A 20,687-nucleotide genomic window follows, 5' to 3' on the forward strand; every position below is an offset into this window, starting at 1 on the left:
CTTAACTCGAAAACTCCAGATGTCTCTTTTGCATCCCGCTCTTACGAATTGTAAAACTTATTCCGCATTAAATATCACGTGAGTCTTGTATTCTTAATCTGTTCACGACGAGCGAGATTACAATTCTTTCATGCAGTTCACAGATTCAATTGCCTCAAGAAATTTGTCAATTCAAGAACAAATGATGTAATAGCCCCTTTAAATTTGTATACGCAATGAACTTTAAATATCTCGTAGATCAAATTCGATAAGATCTTAATAGCACACAAGTTTTGTCCTACTGGACCTTAACCCTAGTAATCTTTCAAAATAGGTAGTAAGAGCTCTCAAGAATCAATAACTTCAAAAATCATATCCGGTTCCGTATACATGTATGCAAATATGGGGGTACTAAATGAAACCTTAAATTCAATAATATCTTATTGTAGTCCCCAAGTCATTTATGAGTATTATCGCCAATTTTTAACCCAAATACGACTTAAAGACCCAAATCCATCAATGCTACTGGCGTATTCATTACTCCCAATGGCATAATTGAATTTCAAAGTGCTTACGTTTCTGATGAACTAGCCTTAATCACTTCTTCCTCTAGAATCCTCAATTAGTTGTAGTCCTATATTAAATCTAACTTGGAAAGTACTCCGGTCTCTTGTAGATACTCAAATGATTCATTTATGTAAGGTAAAAGATATTTATTCCTAATACCCACTTGATTCCAGCTTCGATATTATAGACATGGCCTTCTCACAAGGCTATAAGCATAACAAAATTTAGATATACGAATAAGTCATGAAATTGATTAAATGCAAAGTAAACTTTCATTTGCTATAAAAAACCATAATAGTTTCATCAAGTTAGGATAAATTTATCAAATCATTTCAAAAGAAAAAGGAAATAAACAAGATTGTAGCAAAACATGCTAAGTCATCCATGTTCAAAGCAACAAAAGATTTCATCCCTTACACAAAAGATTACAACCTTCAAAAGTCTCAGTCCAGGCTAGGCTATAATCATAATCCCTGTCTTTAAGCAAAGTCAGATCCATCTTCACTCGTAGAGCTTCTAATACTTTGGTTCTTCTCATAGCCATTAGTATTAACCACTCCCTCTAACACTCGACTGTTTTACAGCAGACTTAACGAGCTGCTGAGGAGTTCTTCAGGCAACTTAAAACTTTATGCTCAGAACTCCCGCATGGCAAGCATTTTCCTTGTTTCCTCCAGCACATAGTCTCTGTGTGATTAAACGTGCTGCAGTATCTACAAGTTACTCTAGAAGTTACGGCCAGACTAGCTTGAGAATTCTTCTTTTTCTTTTTCTTCTTTTCTCTCTGCTCCACAACAAATTCATGTTCACATGTCTCTTTACGTTTCCCTCTTTCATTATGGGTGTTTCCTTCACTACCCTTAACTTGGTTGCTGGAAATATACTGAGGTGAAACTTGAATAGTGGATCGCATCCCCTCGAGCTTTTTCCGAAATTCCTCCAATACTCCTTCGTATTTCTTTTTCGTTGCCAAGTTCTTGTTCCATAATTCCATCTTCTCTACAAACTCTTGTTTGCATTGTTCTTCCCAGAATTCAACCAATTTAGTTTGGAATTCCAACTCCTTGCGAAGAACTTCTATTTCTAAACGCATCTCTTCCAAACTTTTCATTCATCCATTTGCTTAATCCTGACTGTCAGCCTATCAACAACTCAAAGCATCTAAATGAGTAGCAAATCAAAATTTGAAACTTAACTATCCACAACCTATAAATTCTCACGCATCTAAGTCATCCAGGTATATTTACTCTTACCTCTCCACGAATTTGATACTTAAGAAAACCCACACACACGAATAAAGTAATACCCCTTGATATAATGATATGTACTTCCATTCTAAGGTCTTACTCAGATATGTAGTGAAACCATAAATTACACGCCATATGAAACAAGTTCCAAACCCTAACTAAAAACTATTATGCACTAGTAGGACCAAAATCCTTTTCCTCAAAATTTTGTCTAAATCAAACCAATCATGACTTACAAGATAAAGTCAAGACTTTTGATGTATTTTGAATGTATCTGTAGCAAAATGCAATTCAAAATTTTCAAAATTAGAGTTAAAGATACAAATTTTCTTCATGACCCAAAACTAAATTTTCTTAGTAAGAGATTTCAAATAATGTTTAACCACAATCATCAATACATATTCAAATCTCTCAAATAGATTTAAGAAGATTAATCATGCAACTTAATACATGAATTTTAAAACATATACATAATAATCATAACATATACATGGAGGGTGTTCCAACACTTTTCCTCAAAGTTTCGAGTTAAATTTATGTTCGGGTAAAGCGTATATTTTAGAAAATACCTTTAAGAAAGATAGGTAAACATGTAGGTTCATATTCGCATAACCTGTGATCCAACACCTTTACTACCTTTTATATCCAAACCAAGAGTTAACTCTACTAGTACATAAAGCCCAATCATTTCTAATCTCTGATTCATAACAAATAGGCATTCATGTTCCTAAGAAAAGATTCAAACTTGAACTCTATATGATTTCGATTCTCAAACGAGTTCAAAATGTGTATACATATATATATATATATATATATAAATTTTGTGAAAAGTAAAACAAGTGAATCTGGGTATAGTAATAGTCAAGTAAAATTGAAAGCGCTTTTGTTCAAGTAGAACAAATAGGTAATGAGTTCAAGTCATCTCACCAAACCAACGAAACACTTTTGGAGTTCAAACCTTCACAAAAGTTGAAATATGGTCACAGGACCAATCATAATATACGTATAAAGCAACTATTAAAATTTCGCACAGAAAATCTCACTAAGTTCCCAACTAGGTTAATCCATTATACACTGGTAGATCTAATCTTCTGGTTTATTCTCTATTCATATTCAGTACTAGGGTCTCCTTAAATTATATAAGACTATCCATCAATTTTTCTCACGAGTACGGGGTTGTCTAAGCCCTCGGCCACGACTCCTTTTTCCCATTCCTGCTGCCATACTTAATAGAAGTCTATAAGCGCAAGAAAAGGAATAATTAAGTATAAAAGAACTTAATGCATATACAAGTTGCAAAAATATTTAGAATCAAGACATGATTCTTTACATGTATCAAAAGTTATAGCACGAGTTAAGAAGTCACAAAACAAGCCCAACATGTCAAATACTGTATATAGGCAATTACGTGCCACAAAATGTAGAAGTATATGCAAGCAGGATACAAAAGGCCTCACGGCATGCACCACCTTTCCTAAGTCATTAGCTAAACCAAAGGGTCCAAATATCATTAATTTCAATTAGATCACATGCCTTTACGAAATTAGATCCAATCAAACTATAACACAAGCTGAAACCAAATGTTATCCATTCGAAGTTCAAAATCTTTAATAAGCAAGCCACCAGCCAGAGCACCACTATCTCCAAGAATAACCAGTCTTAGGGTTTTATAGTTAAAGCCTCAAGCTCCAAGTTCAAACCCAAGAAGTAAGTACAACTTGCTAACTTACGTGTCAAATGGAAACCAAGTCAATTCACACTAATTTCGTGCTCTTGAATGCGGTTACTCTATATCTCAAAGTTCCCTCAGTCCGTACACCTAAAGATAGGCTCACTTTTCTTGAAAACCAAGAATTTTAAAACATAAGAAGAGTATTTAAAGTAACAAAAATCTTATCAAGTTCAAGATTTACATTATAAAAACAATAGTTCGCCATTCTTCCGAAAACTCAAGATTTTTTTTTTCGTGTAAATCATAGACAAATTCAAGTGTGAGAATACACCAGTATACAATCAAGGGGAAAAACCTAGTTTAGATAATTTTAACATGGTATCAGCCCATCATATACAAAATTCAACAAACTCATCAGTTATTCACAAAATTTCAAATTGAAATTCATGTAAAATTCACATATTTACCAAAATCGAAAAATTATACATACTTAAAGCATATATATATTATTTCCAATCATTGTTTGAAAATAAAACTAGTACATCCTCGTTTTTTTTAGAATTTCAAAGCAGAAATTCTCTAGGAGATAAATGGGCGGGAGAATGCATTTTATTCCTTTGAAACTCTTTTATCTTGGTTCAAAATTACCATACATGGAGTTTGACCAACAAATCTCGGTCTCTTATCCTCTTTAGCCTGTACTAATAATTGCCTAATATCTTTCCACACTTACAAGTATAATAATAATTCAAATTCGTCCAATCTTTCACTACTAATCTCTCATCCCATATTTTCCTTCAATATAACATCACCTAATTCCTCAATTTTTATTTCTACAAGTCCCAAGTAAGAAACTCTCAAATAACCAATTTCTTTAAGCCCTAGGATACAATAGATCCTCTAGTTCACATAATATTCAAATTAATCCCACAGTCAGGCATCCTAAACTTTAAGCTAAGGATACACTACAAGACCTAGAGCCTTGCTCTGATACCAACTGTGACACCCCCACTTCTCCCAAAGGCGTACCTAAGTGTATCGGCGGGGCGCCTGCCTAGCTCTCGCCAGGAGTCAGGTCCATTCATACCTAAACTAACAAGCAATTAATGGCTAAATGAGGCAAATTAAATAAAATTCATTTCCTTCAATATATTCAAACTTACAACACAAGAATCCGACATATACATTCAGATTTCCAGAATACAAGTCTATAACTAGCCCTTAAATTTCATTTCCAAAGTTCTAAAATATCAAAAGCAAGTCGATCTCTTCAAAACATCTCCGATCCAGATTCCTGTTAAGGAAAACAACTAATGGGGTAAGCAATCGCTCAGTGAGGCCAAGAAAAAAAAAAGATAAAATAAAATAAAACATGCGCACGTAATTCAAGTAACATGATCAAGTGATCAAAAGTAATTGTCATGTAGTTTCAAATATTGGCAAGTACTCATAAACACCAACAATTCAAGGATACTGGAGCTCTCCGGAGCTCATTTCCAGATTATTTGCCATAGTCCCGATCCGTGAACCAGGGGTTGACACTCCGTCAACCGAATAAATATCCAATCTGTAGATCTCCACTTACTTCCCTCCACCCATAATTTCACCCTCTCGGATCCGTAACCAACAGGCGTGTAAAGGCGATACTATACAAGTAGGCCAAGCAAGATCTCAAAAGATCAAGCTTCCGGTCCCAAGGTTTACCAAGTTTTCCCGACCAAGACCTCACGATTGGCTGCCAGATTACGAGGTTTAACCATTGGGTTTGGGCGTCCCCACAGGTCAGGTTTTCAAAAACAAATCAAGTTTTAGTCGATGAGATTTTCTCTGCATTCAACTTCAGGTCATATATATGTAAAATCCAGTAATTTCATGTAATTCATGTAGCAAGTCATGTATTGATCCAAGTAAAGGAGATGAAGTGCGGTAAAGTACACACTTCTCTCAACAAGTATAGTTCATGTAACAACAAGTTCAAGTAGAGTTCATGTGGGCAACAAATCTCAAGTGAAGTGCAAGTAAACATGCACTTGACACTCAAGTATCAAAAGTCAAAGATTGAGAAATTAGCTCTAAGACGCTTCGCCGGGAGTTCCCTCGAAGTCCTCTTGAGATCCTGAAAGTATGCAATAATGCATTGTATCTCAAATTCCAGGCCATACAGTATTCGTGTAAAGAAAAGAAATAGTCAATTTTGACTCCAAAATTCAAGTTTCCAAAGTATTTCAGTTCATAAGGAACCGACTTTCAAATGAGGTCTCAAGTGATAGGGGAACTCAAGTTCACCATGAAAATAGGTTTGAAATGCTCTAAGAGTTGTAAAACTGTAACCTAGGCCCTTAAAAGAACATTTAGGTCCAAATTGGAAATTTTCACTTTTCGAGTCATTCTTGGAAAAATCAGTCCGGAAGTCCGGATAGTCTAAAAATGGAAACTTTTACACCGTCAGAAACTTCATTCGAAGCATAACAACTTTGTAGAAGGTCACTTTTCAAGAATCAAATCAGAAACAAGTCAATTTCTCCAAGAAAGTTTACTATTCATTGAAGATAGGTCAAAACAGTCCAAGTTTTTCCAATAACTTTGGAATTTTGCCAAAAATCATAGAATCAAAACCAGCCTTTGAAATTTGATATGCATGTAAAGTTCCAATCCATGTTTCAAATAAAATAAAAAAAAAGGGAACTCGACTCCGATGTTCCTAGCTCAAGAAATAAAAAGTTGAAGTTCGCTAAAATTCCTGGACTGTTGGCCTTTCCAGAAATTTTCCAGATTTAATGCACTTCGCTAATTAGGCCGTATCTCACTCGATTCTCAGTGAAATTGAAAATGGTTGGTGGTGTTAGAAACTAGGTTCACAAGGATATATTTATGTAGAAGAAATCATTTCCTTTCCAAAATCCAGACATAAGCGGTTCAAAATCAAGCAACAAAATGGATTTTCTGGACAGTCTCGGATGAACAGTAATAAACAGGCAGCCAACTTTCAAAACTCGCCACGAATTGCTCGGGATGAACTAGAAAATGAAATTGGTACCATTTTAAAGATCTAAGAGTCTACTTTCAAATTCCGCAAACGGCACTCAATTTTGATCATCGAGAAAAATGTTATGATCTCCACAAGATCAATGGTCAGAAAATTTCTGGACTTTGTCCAGTTTTGCCTCTTTGCTCATAACTCAAAATTTATCCAACCAAATTGGCTAATTTTAATTTTTTTTTTTTAGATAACCACCACACACATAACACAACATATATCACTCATATTTGTAGCCAAATTATGCACGAAAATATCAAAGCAAAACAGGGCAGCAAGTCCTTGAAATTTCGAACAACAGCTTCTCCAAATTTCTAACTTTCTTCCAACTTCATTCCATCAATCATTCTATATACATGTAACATAGCACAATATCAGCAACCACAACATGTTAATTCATCAAATCAGCCACCAATAAGCATCCTCAAGCCGTCCAGTATGCCGTGAAATTGCAATAAAATAATTACTCAACCAATCAACCAAAATTCTTCCATAGGTTGCAAACCCACGCTACCTTTGCTCCATTTGAGCTATAATTTTGCAAGATTGAAGTGTGGGTGAGTGAGTTACCTCAAGAACTTAGTTGGACAGCTTTAGGGCAGAAATTTTGACCGAAATTCCTCCAAGAAAACCGATGAACAGCCCCCTCTTCCAAGCTAGGATCAAAGCCCTCTAATGGATGATGAAATTTGGAAGTGAATTGAAGTAATTTTGTAAGGATTTTGGCTAGATTTTTCTTCCCTTTTTTCTTCCTATATTCGGCCAAACAGAGACAGTGAAGAGAGGAGAGAGAGTGCAATTAGATTTTGTAATGAAAGTGGAGAGAATTGGTGACTTAATGGTTTAAGTCTAAGTGTCAACTCATGCTCGGTCCATTTAGGGTCTTCGCGTGTCCAATTTTCGCGCTCGTTTGCAACTTTTGTGCACTAAACCTCTAAGGTAATTTCCCTAGTACATTAATAGTACATTACTAGTAGTTTAAAATTTGGGCATTGAAATAATATGCGCTTAAAGAACCAATCAGTAAAATTTATTTTCGAGAATTCATGAACTTTAGTAATTTTTTGGGTAACTCGAGTACGAAATATTTTTAAAATGACCAATTTAATAATATTTTGAAATAATAAAATTATGGGTCCTCACACTCGACCAAAGATTCAAAATTCAATTAAACAAATTGAAGGATCGGTTCGATCGATTTGATCGTGTCTCCAATCTTGTTCAATGGTAATCCTAAAATTCAATTAAATCGAAGAACCTTAAATCAAAGAGTAGTTATGAAGTATACAGAATATGCAATAACGAGCCAAGTTCAGTATGATCGATTTGTTAGACTCGATCGGTTTGATCGTGTCTACTTCGATCGGTTCGATTGTGTTTGGTTCGATTGATTCGATCATGTCTTCACTACATTCACTAAAACCCAGTATTGTTCACTAAATTTTTACTAATTTAAAAACATTATTTTAGTTAAATTCAAATTTTTTTAATACATTCATAAATAAAACATGGTTAAACCTGTTCCGGGTTTGAAAACATTGGTATATTTGTTTTTATTATTGTCGGTTTGAATTGTTGTTTTTTGAAAAACTAATTTTTCCATTGTTTTAAAAAATTATTTAAGAAATTTAGAGATAAAAGTTTGAAACGGATTCAGTCAATTAGCTACTGTTACCTCAAAATTTACCTCAAAATTTAGTTGGCGTGGCATTGGCCAGTACTAAGTGTTTTTGGACAAAATTTAGTTGCTGCGTATAATAATCAAACAAACCAAAACTCAAAAGCTTCCTTCAAGACAGCCTGTATATGGGAAACAATGTCTAGGTCCTAACTTTCAAATAACAATGGAAAACCAACAAACCACATCTTGACCACTCCTTGAATTGCAAATTGAAATAAATGACAGCCACTAGTAGACCCCCTAGCAATTCAAATAGAGAAGAATAGGTCCAGCAAGCTTAGCAACTATAAAAGATACTAAATCAAATTATATTGGCTCAAATCAACTTCAATCCCGAGTCCATCCTCACGAACCCAACTGATTTCCTCATTTTCGTTCTCAACAACAGGATTGCCTACATCACTTTGCAAATATGTCTCAACATCCATGGTTGTGCCCATGTTATATCCAGCTCTTGTAGTGGTAGAGATAACAACTTGCCAATCCTTATCAGTTGGATCCTCTGCATAAAAAAACCTATGGTGCTTGTGAAGCGAGTATAAATGGCTCAACATGAGGCCTCACATTTGCAAAATTGACTACAGTAAACCCATTGGCATCTTGTTTCATTCTCGAACCATTCGATATCCAATCACATTTGAATAACACCACCTGATGACCTCCGCAAATTAATTCAATTATATTTTTCAAGACGCCAAAGTAAACTAGTTCACTTAAAACTGGATTTTGATCCCTTACACTTGCAAAACTGGATGTTGTTGCATTGACTGTAACACCACTGTTCTGCGTTTTTCTTTTCTTCTCAACTTCGTTGGTATGAAACCAAAATCCATTCACAATGTACTTGTCATGTTGGATTCCAACAACATCTGGAACTTTAGCAAGGAACCTCAAGTCTCTCAACACCGAAACATTTTGAGAAAGTTCTACCTTGTCAATCTGAAAAAAAAAAAAAGATGAAACTATATTTGAAGTCCTACAATTCGAATCATACTTAATATTCAGAATTTTACTTACATGTTCAGCAAACCAACAAGCAAAATTTTCGCTATGCAAGTGCTCTTTTAGATGCTGTGGAACTTGAGGATGTCCTTCTTCTATCAATCTACGATGCTGCCTAGAAGTACATGAGTCAAAATTGTAATCATACATTGAATTCTACAATAAAATTTTAATGCAATAACAATGTAGTTGAACTTACTCTATGTAAGGTGTGACAGCATCACAGTTAAATAAAATATACTGATGCGCTTTACTCAAGATATGAGCATCAAAGACTGTTGGCTTACCCCTCCCCAAAGGATGTCCTGATTCAGAGAATATATCTAAACCATCTTCAATTTCCTTACATACTTCTTCATTTCTGCTTGGACGATTGAATTTTGTCTCAACATAGTCCGCAAGATACAATGAGCAAAAGTTAATGCATTCTTCTGCCAAGTAGCCTTGAGCAATCGAACCCTCAGGCCTACTTTTATTTCAAACATAAGATTTTAATGTTCCTAGGTACCTAAAGTATCATCATTCCAAACTCTCTAATTAGTTCCAAAAATCAAAGAAAGCAAAAAAGGAATAAACATTTAGGGCATAATTAGAATTACAAGCAGTACCTCTCAACAGGATACATCCAACGATAATACACCGGCCCACCTAATTTCACTTCAGTTGCCAAATGAACAACTAAATGCATCATGGCATCAAAGAAGGTTGGTGGAAAGCATTTCTCAAGATCGTAGAGTATAATGGCAATTTCACTTTCCAAACGAACCACATCTTGAGGACAAATAGCTTTAGAACAAAGCTGCCTGAAGTATCTACTCAATCGAATCAAAGGATAGCGCACAGATTTTGGCAAAGTCTTTCTCAAAGCTATAGGCATCAATTGCTGCATTAGGATATGATTATCATGGCTTTTAAACCCCGAAATTCTTGGTGGTTTTACTCAAACGCATCTTGAGATGTTAGCTGCATAACCATCTGGAACTTTCACCTTTTTTAGCACATTGCAAAACATAGTTTTCTGTTTTTTATCCATTGCAAAGGAAGATGGAGGTAAGTACACCTTTCCAAGTTCTGTCTCAATAGGATGCAGCTCTTTTCTTATTCGCATTTCTCTCAAATCACGGCGGGAATTATAATAGTCCTTTTCTTTATCCTCAATGTCCAGCTATGTCCCCAAATGTTTTCACAAACATTCTTCTCAATGTGCATGAAGTCAAGATTGTGTCTTAAGACATTATCTTTCCAATATGGCAAGTCAAAGAAAATACTCCTTTTTTTCCAATTAAAAGGCAGCTTCGGATTACCTTTCACAAGTTTGCCAAATTTAATTTGCAAGTCTCCCAATTCACTCACAATCATATCCCCAGTTTGCAAAGGTGGTCGCTTTCCATATTCTTCGGTGCCATCAAAGAATTGGGCTTGCTTTCTAAATTTGTGCTTACTATCTAAGAATCTACGATGACCCATATAGCAATATTTGAAACTATGAGTCAACCATCGTGTATGAGTGAATTTGTGACAAATAGGACAAGCATATTCACCTTTAGTGCTCCACCCAGATAACATTGCATATCCTGGGAAATCACTAATGGTCCACAATAGAGATGCATGCAATTGAAATTTTTCTTTTTGGGATGCATCATAAGTTTGAATGCCAAAATCCCACAATTTGGTCAGTTCTTTAACTAGAGGCTGTAGATAAACATCAATATTATTCCCAGGAGAGGATGGTCCGGGTATTAACAAGGACAACATGAAGTACGGTTGCTTCATACACATCCACAGAGGTAAGTTATATGGTATTAAAACCACAGGCCAAGTACTGTGTGTAGAACTCATGTTGTTGAATGGATTAAACCCGTCAAATGCCAACCCCAATCTAACATTTCGACAATCCTCAGCAAATTCTGGATGTAGATGGTCAAAAGTTTGCCAAGCTAGAGAATCAGCTGGATGTCTCATACAACCATCTTTTGTACGTTTTTCCTCATGCCATCTCATTTGAGATGCAATTTTAGAAGACATAAATAGTCTTTGTAATCTAGGTTTTAAGGGAAAATGCCACAACACTTTTTGAGGAATTTTCCTTTTTACCCCAGTTGGATCATTTTCTGAAGCAACCCACCTAAGCTCGTTACATGTTTCGCATGAAGTTCTTTTTTCAGCACTACCCCAATAAAGAGAACAATCATTAGGACATGCATCGATCTTTTCATAACCCAGCCCCAATGTATTCATCAATTCTCAGCCTCATAGTAAGAAGAAGGCAAATTAGTCATGGCCTCCGGAAATGCTTCTCTCAACAGCTCAACAAGCATATTAAAAATCTTGTTACTCATCTTACCAAGGCATTTTAGGTGAAGCAAACGAATAATGAAAGACAACTTCGAGAAATTTTTGCAACCACTGTACAAATCCTGTTGAGAATCATCAATCAATTTGTAAAATTTTTCAACCTCTGAAACAGGAATGTCCCCTTCTCTATTCAATTCACTTGTTCCATGTGGTATCCCAAATACATCATGGACCAAGTCTTGCATGTCATTAGTCTCATTTGAAACCCCAATTGATGTATTTTCAGAATTAGATATGGCTTCATTGTAGTTTGAAAGTTCTCTATGTGCTATCCAATTATTATAACCCTTGATAAATCCTACCACTTTCAAATGATCATATGCTTCCATTTTAGTCACACAAACACCCATGCCGCAATCTTTGCAAGGATACAAAATCATTCCTTCACAACTTGATCTAGAAAATGCAAAGTTTAGAAACATTTGAAGTCCTGTCTCGCACTTTTCACTTGTTCTTGGAAAATCCATCCAACTTTTATCCATACTTTTAATATAAATAAATGTCCTCCAACAAGCTTCCAATAGCATGAAAACAACAACTACACATTAGTACTAAATCAAGCAGTCTCTAATTGCAAGTTCAAGAATTTACAGTCTCCTAAATCAAGCAGCACAACAAATAAAGGAAATCAACAAAATGCACAATTTCTCAACAATCTGTCCAAAAAGAAATTGCAAGCAAGCGAATAGAAATTTTATTTACCTAATAACAGGACAAAGCTCTTCGTACTAACTCCTGCGCTCGCGTCTTCGCAAAATTCATAAGTTCAATCTGAAATGTCAATGGTTAAACAAACATATGACCGTGAAGACTAAAGCTGAATTTCAAGACTCTTACTAAATTTCCATCAAAGTATACATACATCTGTCACAGTCATAATCTTTCACAGTCATGTCTTAATGGACTAGTTTCCAAGTTATGGGAGTTTGATGCATGAAAGTATACACATTGACATAATTGTAGCTGAAAGAAGCTTGAATTAGGTTGACAGGGACAAATGCACGGTGACTGTTAAGAAGGTTTTGATTGATTAATGTATTGAAGTTAGATGACCAGGGGTTAGATTTCAGCCATCAACCTCGCTTCGCTCTCAGCTTGCTGTCTTGCTTGGCTGTATCAATGTGACAGATTATTTAATATCTATTGGCTGTATTAGTGTGCATAGAAACAGAAACCAATAATGTTGCTTAGCATTAGATCCAAAGAAAAAAGGAAACTAAGAAACCTCTACACTAGCCGACTAAATTTAAGCCAACTAAAACTTGAAAGAAACATATATCACAAGAAGTTCTTTTCACATTTGGATAAATGTTGCTGCACAAAATCAATCAAGAAAAATATGAACATAGTTGCTTAAAGAGAACTTCAATTATAACTAAGTTTCACAGATTAACATTAAAAGAGATTCAGAGAAAATAATGACAAACAGGAGGGGTTGATATTTTATCAAATAGGTTATGGGCAACAGGTTCATTGTGTTTACCACTTTCTTTTGGAACAACATATGCCTGAAGTATCTTCCCGCTTTCCCAATGTAGAACTCCAATCTTCTAACTTTTACTCCTTGCCTGCCCTCCCAGATGTCTTAGCCGAGGGACAATAGTTGATGTTAGAATGGATGAAAATGGTTTTCAAGGTGCTTGGATTCCTACAACTTTCTTTTGGCCGAGATATAGCTTGTTTGCGGAGAGGTGAGAGAGATGAGAAGCAGAAAATTTTGGCTGAAATGTTAAGCTTGTTTGCCGGCAGAATGAAACTTCAAAGTATTTCACCAAGTGTTTCACCAAGTATTTCACCAAAGTGTTTTGGATTTTGCCGGCAAAATGTTTTGGCAAATTTTCACCAAGTTTTGGCAAAATAAAACGACGTCGTTTTGTGTCTTTTTTTTTTTTTCATCTCACATTTTTCCTAGTGTCATGATAGGTAGTCTAAAGGCACATTATTATTTTCATATCAGATAAAATAAAAAAATTATAGTACCTATTATTGAGTTGATTAATAAGTATCATGATATGATTACTATAATAACACAAACCAGAAAGTGTCCTTATAGGAATGTCAGGAAAGACTATTTTTGTTGTAGTGGCAAAAGCAGGTGCACATTCTTTGGGAATTGACCATAAAATGACAACGGAATAACCGCCTTCTGTTTGGCTCAAATTGTTGCTTTTCATAATCTTCTAAAACCAAGGTGTGAAGATCTTGTTCCTATAGGCTTACCATTACAAATGTGTAGTAACGCTCGTATACTTTCAAGTTAAGGACTTTGTGAACATTGAACTCAAGTCTCGACGGGGTGGGGAATGTCTTGGTTTTGTTGTGACCGTTGAATCTTTGGTTTTGATTGAAGTGAATCCTAGCCGTAAATCTTCTTTCTTTTAATTTTTGTTTTGACTTTTTAGTTAACATGAGGTTTTGGCAAATGGCAACTATATAAACCAGTGCATCAAAAACTGCCACTAATCTCTCGAGTTCTCAGCCTCCTATTTTAACCATTGTGAATCAATTCTGGGTTTTCTTGACTATATATACATGCATACATATATATGGGTTTTCTTGACTATATATATATATATATATATGGGTTTTCTTGACTATTTTAACCATCATGAATCAATTCTGGTTTTTCTAATCAACTAATTTTTTTAATGATAGTTGGATCAATGAACAAGGACCAAAAGCACTCCTGAAGCATACAAGTACACTATATATGCTGCAACTGCACTAGTTTGAATGATGTTCTATCAAAAATTTGTTAGAAAACATTTATGCAGCATGGTGTAAGCTTTTGTTTCATCATTGAGATAGTACTCTCAAATTTAAATTTACAAGGAAGCTTTCATATATGATCTGAGATTTAGAAGTTGGAGGAAAATAGAGAATCTGAAAATCTTTTAACTAGGAGCTCAAGTCAAAGTTCTAGACCGTTACAAAATGAAAATATTAAAATGTCAGAACCAGGTCAATGAAGACATGATACAGGCCAAGAAACTCTACGTGAGAAAAGAAAAGGAGTGTTTTGTTTTTTTTTTTGGGAGGGGCGGGGGGGTTGTTAACAGCAATAGCACTGAGCCTTTTCCTACTCCATAGGCTTTGTAATTGGGAGCTACCGCCAAGGACTAGAAGCAGAGAAAATTCAAGAAGTCAAACTCTTTGTGGTTTTGATTCTTTTGAACATAACCTTAATCAGATTTCCAATTCATAATGATACGAACCAATTACGCCAAACTAAATATAGATGCAAATATGTTTAAATTACTCAGAGGAGATTGCCAATGCAAAACAAAAGTTGTATAGTTAAACTACACAAAAATCAATGAAACTATGCAATCTGAATCCTAGTACCAAATAATCGTCGTAGAGAATAACAAACTACCAAAACAATGATTGCGATAAAAGAAAGACACATGAACTAGCTAAACATTTGCTATAATTAATCTCCGACATCTTTAAGTCAAATCTTCCTTTCCTCTCTCCTTTTCTCAAATATTACCCCCCCCGGGCGGGCGCTAGAAATTTTATTTTATTTTTTAAAGTCTTTATAAGTTTTCTTCTTTGTCGATTTTCCTTCAAGCTTACCAGACTGTTTATATTGCTTGATCTTCTCATGTTTCCCTTGTGGGTGATTTACCTTCCAACTGACCAGGCTGGGAGTAAAGTTGTATACATACCTCTTCCCAGGAGGAGGACTATAAACGTATTCTTGTTTTGTTCGAATATTGTACTTGAAATCAGAGTGGTCACATCGCCGAAACCAGTAACAATCATTGCTGAATGAGCAAGGTAAAAGCGTGTGCACAGTCTTTGGGAATTCACCATAAAATGACAGCGGAATAACCACCTTCCTTTGGCTCCATTCTTGCTTCTCGTAATCTTCTAAAACCAAGGCATGAAGATCTTGTTCCTCCATACTAACCAGACAGAATTTATCTTCCCAGGCATTGCACGTAACATGCTTAAAACTCGGGAAGATATCTTGCGGGATCTTGATATGAGAAAAGTGCTCGCGATGTATCTCAAGACGAACTACTTCTGAAACGCCAAATCCAACATCATCAAAAAACCTGCAGACATACCATGCTCGATCAATTTTCATGGCCATGGTCGGTGACTCTCCTTTTCCTCCGAGGTTATAAAAGTGAGGACAATCGATGGCTCTCCATGCGAGATCAGTGCCGACTGTTAGGACTTGACAGCCTCCATCTTCTGTTCCTTCCTTACAATAGACATTAGCCAACTTAATATTGCTGTAATTGGCCTCTGAAAGATGGAACAGCCCTATGCACCCGCGTTTGCCTTTTGGGTCAGGCAGATCCTGGACCTGCTTAGTTATAGGGTTCCTGATTCGATATTTTCCAGTCAGATTACTCGTCTCAAGTAATATCCCATCCTTGCTGCTCAAACACTTGAATATTTCTTTATCTCCATTGTCTTTCGTGTTTTCCTCGTATACATAGACAACATTTGATCGTCTCAAATGCTTTACAGTGAACATGGGGTCCTGAATTAAACAACACCACAACTTGCATACACATTTACATCTTCCCACAGATTGAGCAGGCAATCGAATTAAGATCTCAATAATTAGATCATCAGGAAGAAATTTTTCTTTGCTTCGAACCTTGTCGTATATCCTCAAACTGCGCCGTACATTCTTCAACTCGTTCATTTTAGTACTCCGAAGTCTTGATACGTAGGACGGAGGGAGTGGTATTGTCTCAGCAAAGCACAATAGTTTGGATTATACTTTCTCGTGAACCAGATGCGGTGAATTTTCAAGAGTCACAAGGAAATTCTAAAATTGACACAATATGGTATTGTAGGTGTGCCGTAATGTGAACCAGAAACAAGACATAATCACATACACAGGTGAGAAACAAGTACAACCTGGTTCAGCAGACTGATGTAACTTTTATACCTGCGATGTAAATTTAAGCCACTTTAGTATAAATTTGTTAACAAGCAAAGTCCACAATTACACAAAATTTATGGAAGTTTACACCAGCTCTTATAATTCTAACTTCTGTTTTTTTTTTTTTTTAAATTTGGTTTTCTGATAATGTCCTCGCCTCCATTTAACTTCTATTAGTTTGCTTTACCAATTTCCTGAGTCAAAACTTTCAAGGTTTTTCCTAATTGACTTGAATATGTGAGATTACACCATCATGTCCCAAATCTATCTAACAACTTACCCACAGAGAACTTAACTAGACAAATACATGAGCCACGGCAATAACTTAAGTTGATTCAAGAATTTCTTCTGTCTCGCGTTTCTTTAGATACAAATTCAATGACTCTAATTACTTCAAAGCATATTAGTAGATATTCTGAAACAAAATTCAGGAAAACCAATTATTGCTTGTAGCGTCTTAAACGCTAGTTTATGCTACCACAAACTTACCTGTATTAAACAGATAGAATGGGCTATTAAAACATATTAAATCAGTATTAAGACAAAATCAAGAATCGAAACCCCGTATCTCATTGTGTTGACGTATCAACAAAAACAAAGCTCAGGAATTCCAAGACTGTAATGCAATTTTTCCATGTACAAGCAGTAGTGTCATGGAGGAACTTACCGATTAGGTTTGAGACTTCTGACCAGCAAGGATTCATTGACGTTTAACTCGTTGTGCTATCTCAGGCAAATTGTAATGTATAGACATTAGTTATAAGATACAAGTCATAAAATATTCTTACCAATTGCAATTTTAGTATAACTAAACTACTTATTTTTATCCATATCCCTAGATATTAGATACATGCCTCCTCTCTTCAGTCACTGTACCAAATTAATTCGTGAAAGTAGTGAATCAAATTAATTATTATCAGGCTTCTTTTTTTAAGGTGTCTGCGTTGTTACTAGTTTTCATCTTAATTTGTATGGGCGTATTTCATAATGAAGTTGATTTGTGTTGGAACACCAAGAACATCTACGACACTTGATTTGGGACTCTTTTTTATTTAATTCTTTTGTTATTCTGATTTCCTCAAGAAATTGTCTCCTCTTGTGTTGGACTATTTTAGAAGAAGCTTTTACAATGCTAATGTTTGTGCGTCAACTATAGTACTTCAGTTTGCACTTTAATTTACCTAAAAAAATTGTCTGCTGGTTTAATTGGTAATATGTTAGTGTTTAAAACCAGTATAGTGCTATTATTTTCTTCAACAAATATCTTATTTTAATTTTTTTTATTTCCTTAGATTCCAATAACTAACGATGGCAAGGGATCATAGAGACATGCATAATGAAAATTTTAAATTTTTTTATTCCTTTAGTAAACCATCCTCTAATTAATTCGATGACACATAGAGTTTGTTTAAAAGATTAACTCAATTCATCAAGAACTTTTCAAACCAGTGGAGAGTTTATTCAATTCATCGTGTTCTTGTTTAGTGTTTAGGTAAGGATATGACAGGAATTTAAATTATGTGCTTTCTTACAAATTCTTTCAGATTACATAGAGTAGCACGTGGATATCATATAAAATATAGAGAGATTAACTTGCAAAATTTGGAGTTGTGACCGTATGGTGCGCAAATTCTTTAGAACTAGTATATTGAACTTCTTATGCCACAATAACACTGATACAATCTCCATTGTAAGACGAAGCTCATGACCAACAAACTTGGATCATGATGGTGATGTTCAGTTTAGGCAGCGGAAAATCTACAATCCAATCTAACCCTTGAGGTACCTGTGAGAACCCGAAAATTCCTTTAGAATTTCCTCTCATTTTTAAAAAATTAATTTATATTTCCTTCTATATTTCTTTACTTGACTATTTAACTATTTACTAGCTCTAAATTTCATGGTGATTTCGTTAGTTGAGTCAAGAGTTTTACTTTTACTTTTAAAGTTAGAGAAAATTAGAGTTTTGGTGCATTTTGGTCGTGTGATCGATTGATGAGGTGTGTGCATTAAATTTGGTGGATAAGAGCGGGTATTAAATAAGAGGAAGTATGTGGTTAAAAAGTACTAAGAGTACGTAAGTTAGTGAATTATAAGTTAAAACAAAAGTGCAAGAGAGTTAAGAAAGTAGGCTTGAACAGACTCGCGCCCTTTGTACCGATCGAAGGCACCGCTTTACTAATACTTTCTTATTCTAATCTTCTTATTTTTCTTTCATTTATCCTTCCCTAAGAATTATCCTAGTGTAGCGGAAATTTTTGACCAAAGAAAAGGGATAGACTAAGACTTGATTAAGACTAAGCTATCATTCCATCACCATTTTTACTCCATTTCTTCTTTGTCTTGGCCGAATGTTGGAAAGAGAAAAAGAGAGATATTCTGGTGAAAATATTTGTGATTAAGTCATTTGTCAAAAATCCAACCAAGGTCTTGACCAAGCCTTTCTTAGTCTTCATCTTGTAAACATTGAACCAAAACCATTTCATTTTCTTGCGACCTTGGTCGAGAGAGAGAGGAGAGGAAGAGAAACAATTTCCTTCAAGTATCATCTTGATTACTAGCAAGATTTTGTGGGAAAATCAACCTCAAACCCTAAATCCATCCATAGAAGGTTGCAACAAGGAAGGAAGGAGCTTGGTATAGTATGATTTTGGAGAAGAAAGTTGTGATTTGATACTCTCCTTAGGAATTGAAGGTATTCTTGGCAAGTAACTACTTTTTCCTTTTAATCTTGCATTTAAGTTGATATATTACTTGAATATGGAAGTTTTATGAAAGATTTCATGGGTTGTGAAATTGGTGGAACTTTTTTAGCTTTGATTCATATTTTCCAGCCATGAGATGATTATATCTAGCTTTGTTATGGACTTGAGAGAGATCTGTTGCGCCCCATTTTTTCGCGATGGAAAAGGAAAAGGTGTTTATAAAAGATGTGAATTTATTAATAAATGACAATGGACCTAGAATGGGACTTTAAAAATGCGATAATTTGGGTCCAAAATTTAGTCTAAAAAAAGGTTTTTAAGGAAAATTAGGAGTCGCCACTTGGTATTGAGTTTTGGTGTACCAAGTCACCCAAAAATATTTTTTTAACAAAAATAAAATAAAATAAAACCCTTTTAGACAACTCCAGGTCTTTGAAAACAAGAAAAAATGAGTTCGGGAGTCACAGTTGAAGAAAGGGAAGGCAAAGGTTCAATTAACTCAAACCTACGGCACCCTTTCAACCTAGTCTAAGTTAGTTGCGTGGTTTAGTCAAAATTTTCTTAATCTAACTCTTAAATTTATCACGTTTGAATGTTTGATGCAAATAAAAATGCAGAGAGGGGCAAAATGTCCATTCAACGTTTAATTGATACCAATCGCATTGATTGCGAAACGCAAAATAATTCCTTGAAGGGGTCACAATTATGCAAATGATGAAATTAAAAGAGAAGAAAAAGAAAATTTAATTATATATTTAGATATAAGTGGTTAAAAAATAGGGATGCAGCATAATGGGTACGCGTGGCAAAAACTCGTGACATAATTTTCTTATACAGAGATTAATAGGGTATTTAAACTAAAAAGTTATAATCCCTCATTTCCCATATTTGAAGAATAATTCTCCTAATATAGACAAGCAAATGAACTAATTTAAATGAGATGCAATTATAAATGACATGATTAACACATATAAAGGACAAGGGATAATATAATAGGCAATATCATGCAAATGAGAAAAGATCCTAAAAATAAAAAATATGCATGAAATGTAATGAATGTCACACAACTAAAAATCCTTACTAGCGTTGGACTAGCAAGTAAACGGAGGGAGAAACCACAACTAGCCTTGGACTAGTGTGGTGACGTCGTGCATTAATAATACATAATAAAACAAATGAAGCATAAATTAAAACAAATAAACACAAAAGAGCATGTAGCATATAACACGTAAGAATGATATCTAGATGCAAAGATCCTAAAAAGACGAGTAAACACATAAACACAAACAAATAAAAGCGAATAAAGACATAACTATTACATTCGGGGGCCCTAACTACAATCTAAAGGGATAAAGAATAAAAAATAATAATCTAACTATTACAATTTGGCATTTGAATGCCTCTTAAATAATCAGAAATTAAATTAAATTAAAGTAAATATACAAATTTGAAACAAATAAAATGAATAACTAAATAAAATAAAATAAAAACATTCAGAAACATGCAATTACATACATAAAGTCATATAGG

The 20,687-nt window shown here is 34.8% G+C and overlaps 2 protein-coding genes across 2 annotated transcripts; both read right to left on the minus strand.

Annotated features, from left to right (window-relative positions):
- Nucleotides 1–8,479: 8,479 nt before the first annotated feature.
- On the minus strand, nt 8,480–11,423 carry LOC113737586 (uncharacterized). Its single transcript, XM_027264794.2, has 7 exons — nt 10,539–11,423; nt 10,174–10,350; nt 9,794–10,068; nt 9,385–9,651; nt 9,201–9,300; nt 8,801–9,122; nt 8,480–8,685 (listed from the first exon to the last, which is right to left on the minus strand). Exons 1-7 carry the CDS (start codon nt 11,421–11,423, stop codon nt 8,480–8,482), a joined length of 2,232 nt encoding a protein of 743 aa, XP_027120595.2.
- Nucleotides 11,424–15,063: 3,640 nt separating this feature from the next.
- LOC113737587 (F-box protein At1g31080-like) lies at nt 15,064–16,209 on the minus strand. Its single transcript, XM_027264795.1, has one exon. It carries the CDS (start codon nt 16,207–16,209, stop codon nt 15,064–15,066), a length of 1,146 nt encoding a protein of 381 aa, XP_027120596.1.
- Between the last annotated feature and the right edge of the window lie 4,478 nt (nt 16,210–20,687).

The sequence above is a fragment of the Coffea arabica genome, chromosome 3e, assembly GCF_036785885.1.
Source record: "Coffea arabica cultivar ET-39 chromosome 3e, Coffea Arabica ET-39 HiFi, whole genome shotgun sequence".
NCBI classification, from domain to species: domain Eukaryota; kingdom Viridiplantae; phylum Streptophyta; class Magnoliopsida; order Gentianales; family Rubiaceae; genus Coffea; species Coffea arabica.

Excerpts from the sequence above, each read along its gene's own strand:
- LOC113737586 (XM_027264794.2), bottom strand. The coding sequence starts at position 11,423 with ATGAATACATTGGGGCTGGGTTATGAAAAGATCGATGCATGTCCTAAT. Across the intron at positions 10,351-10,538 it reads TGCAAACTGGGGATATGATT|CTGGACATTGAGGATAAAGA; the intron begins GTGAGTGAATTG and ends TTGGGGACATAG. Across the intron at positions 8,686-8,800 it reads ATGTGATTGGATATCGAATG|AGGATCCAACTGATAAGGAT; the intron begins GTTCGAGAATGA and ends TTTTTTATGCAG.
- LOC113737587 (XM_027264795.1), bottom strand. The coding sequence starts at position 16,209 with ATGAACGAGTTGAAGAATGTACGGCGCAGTTTGAGGATATACGACAAG.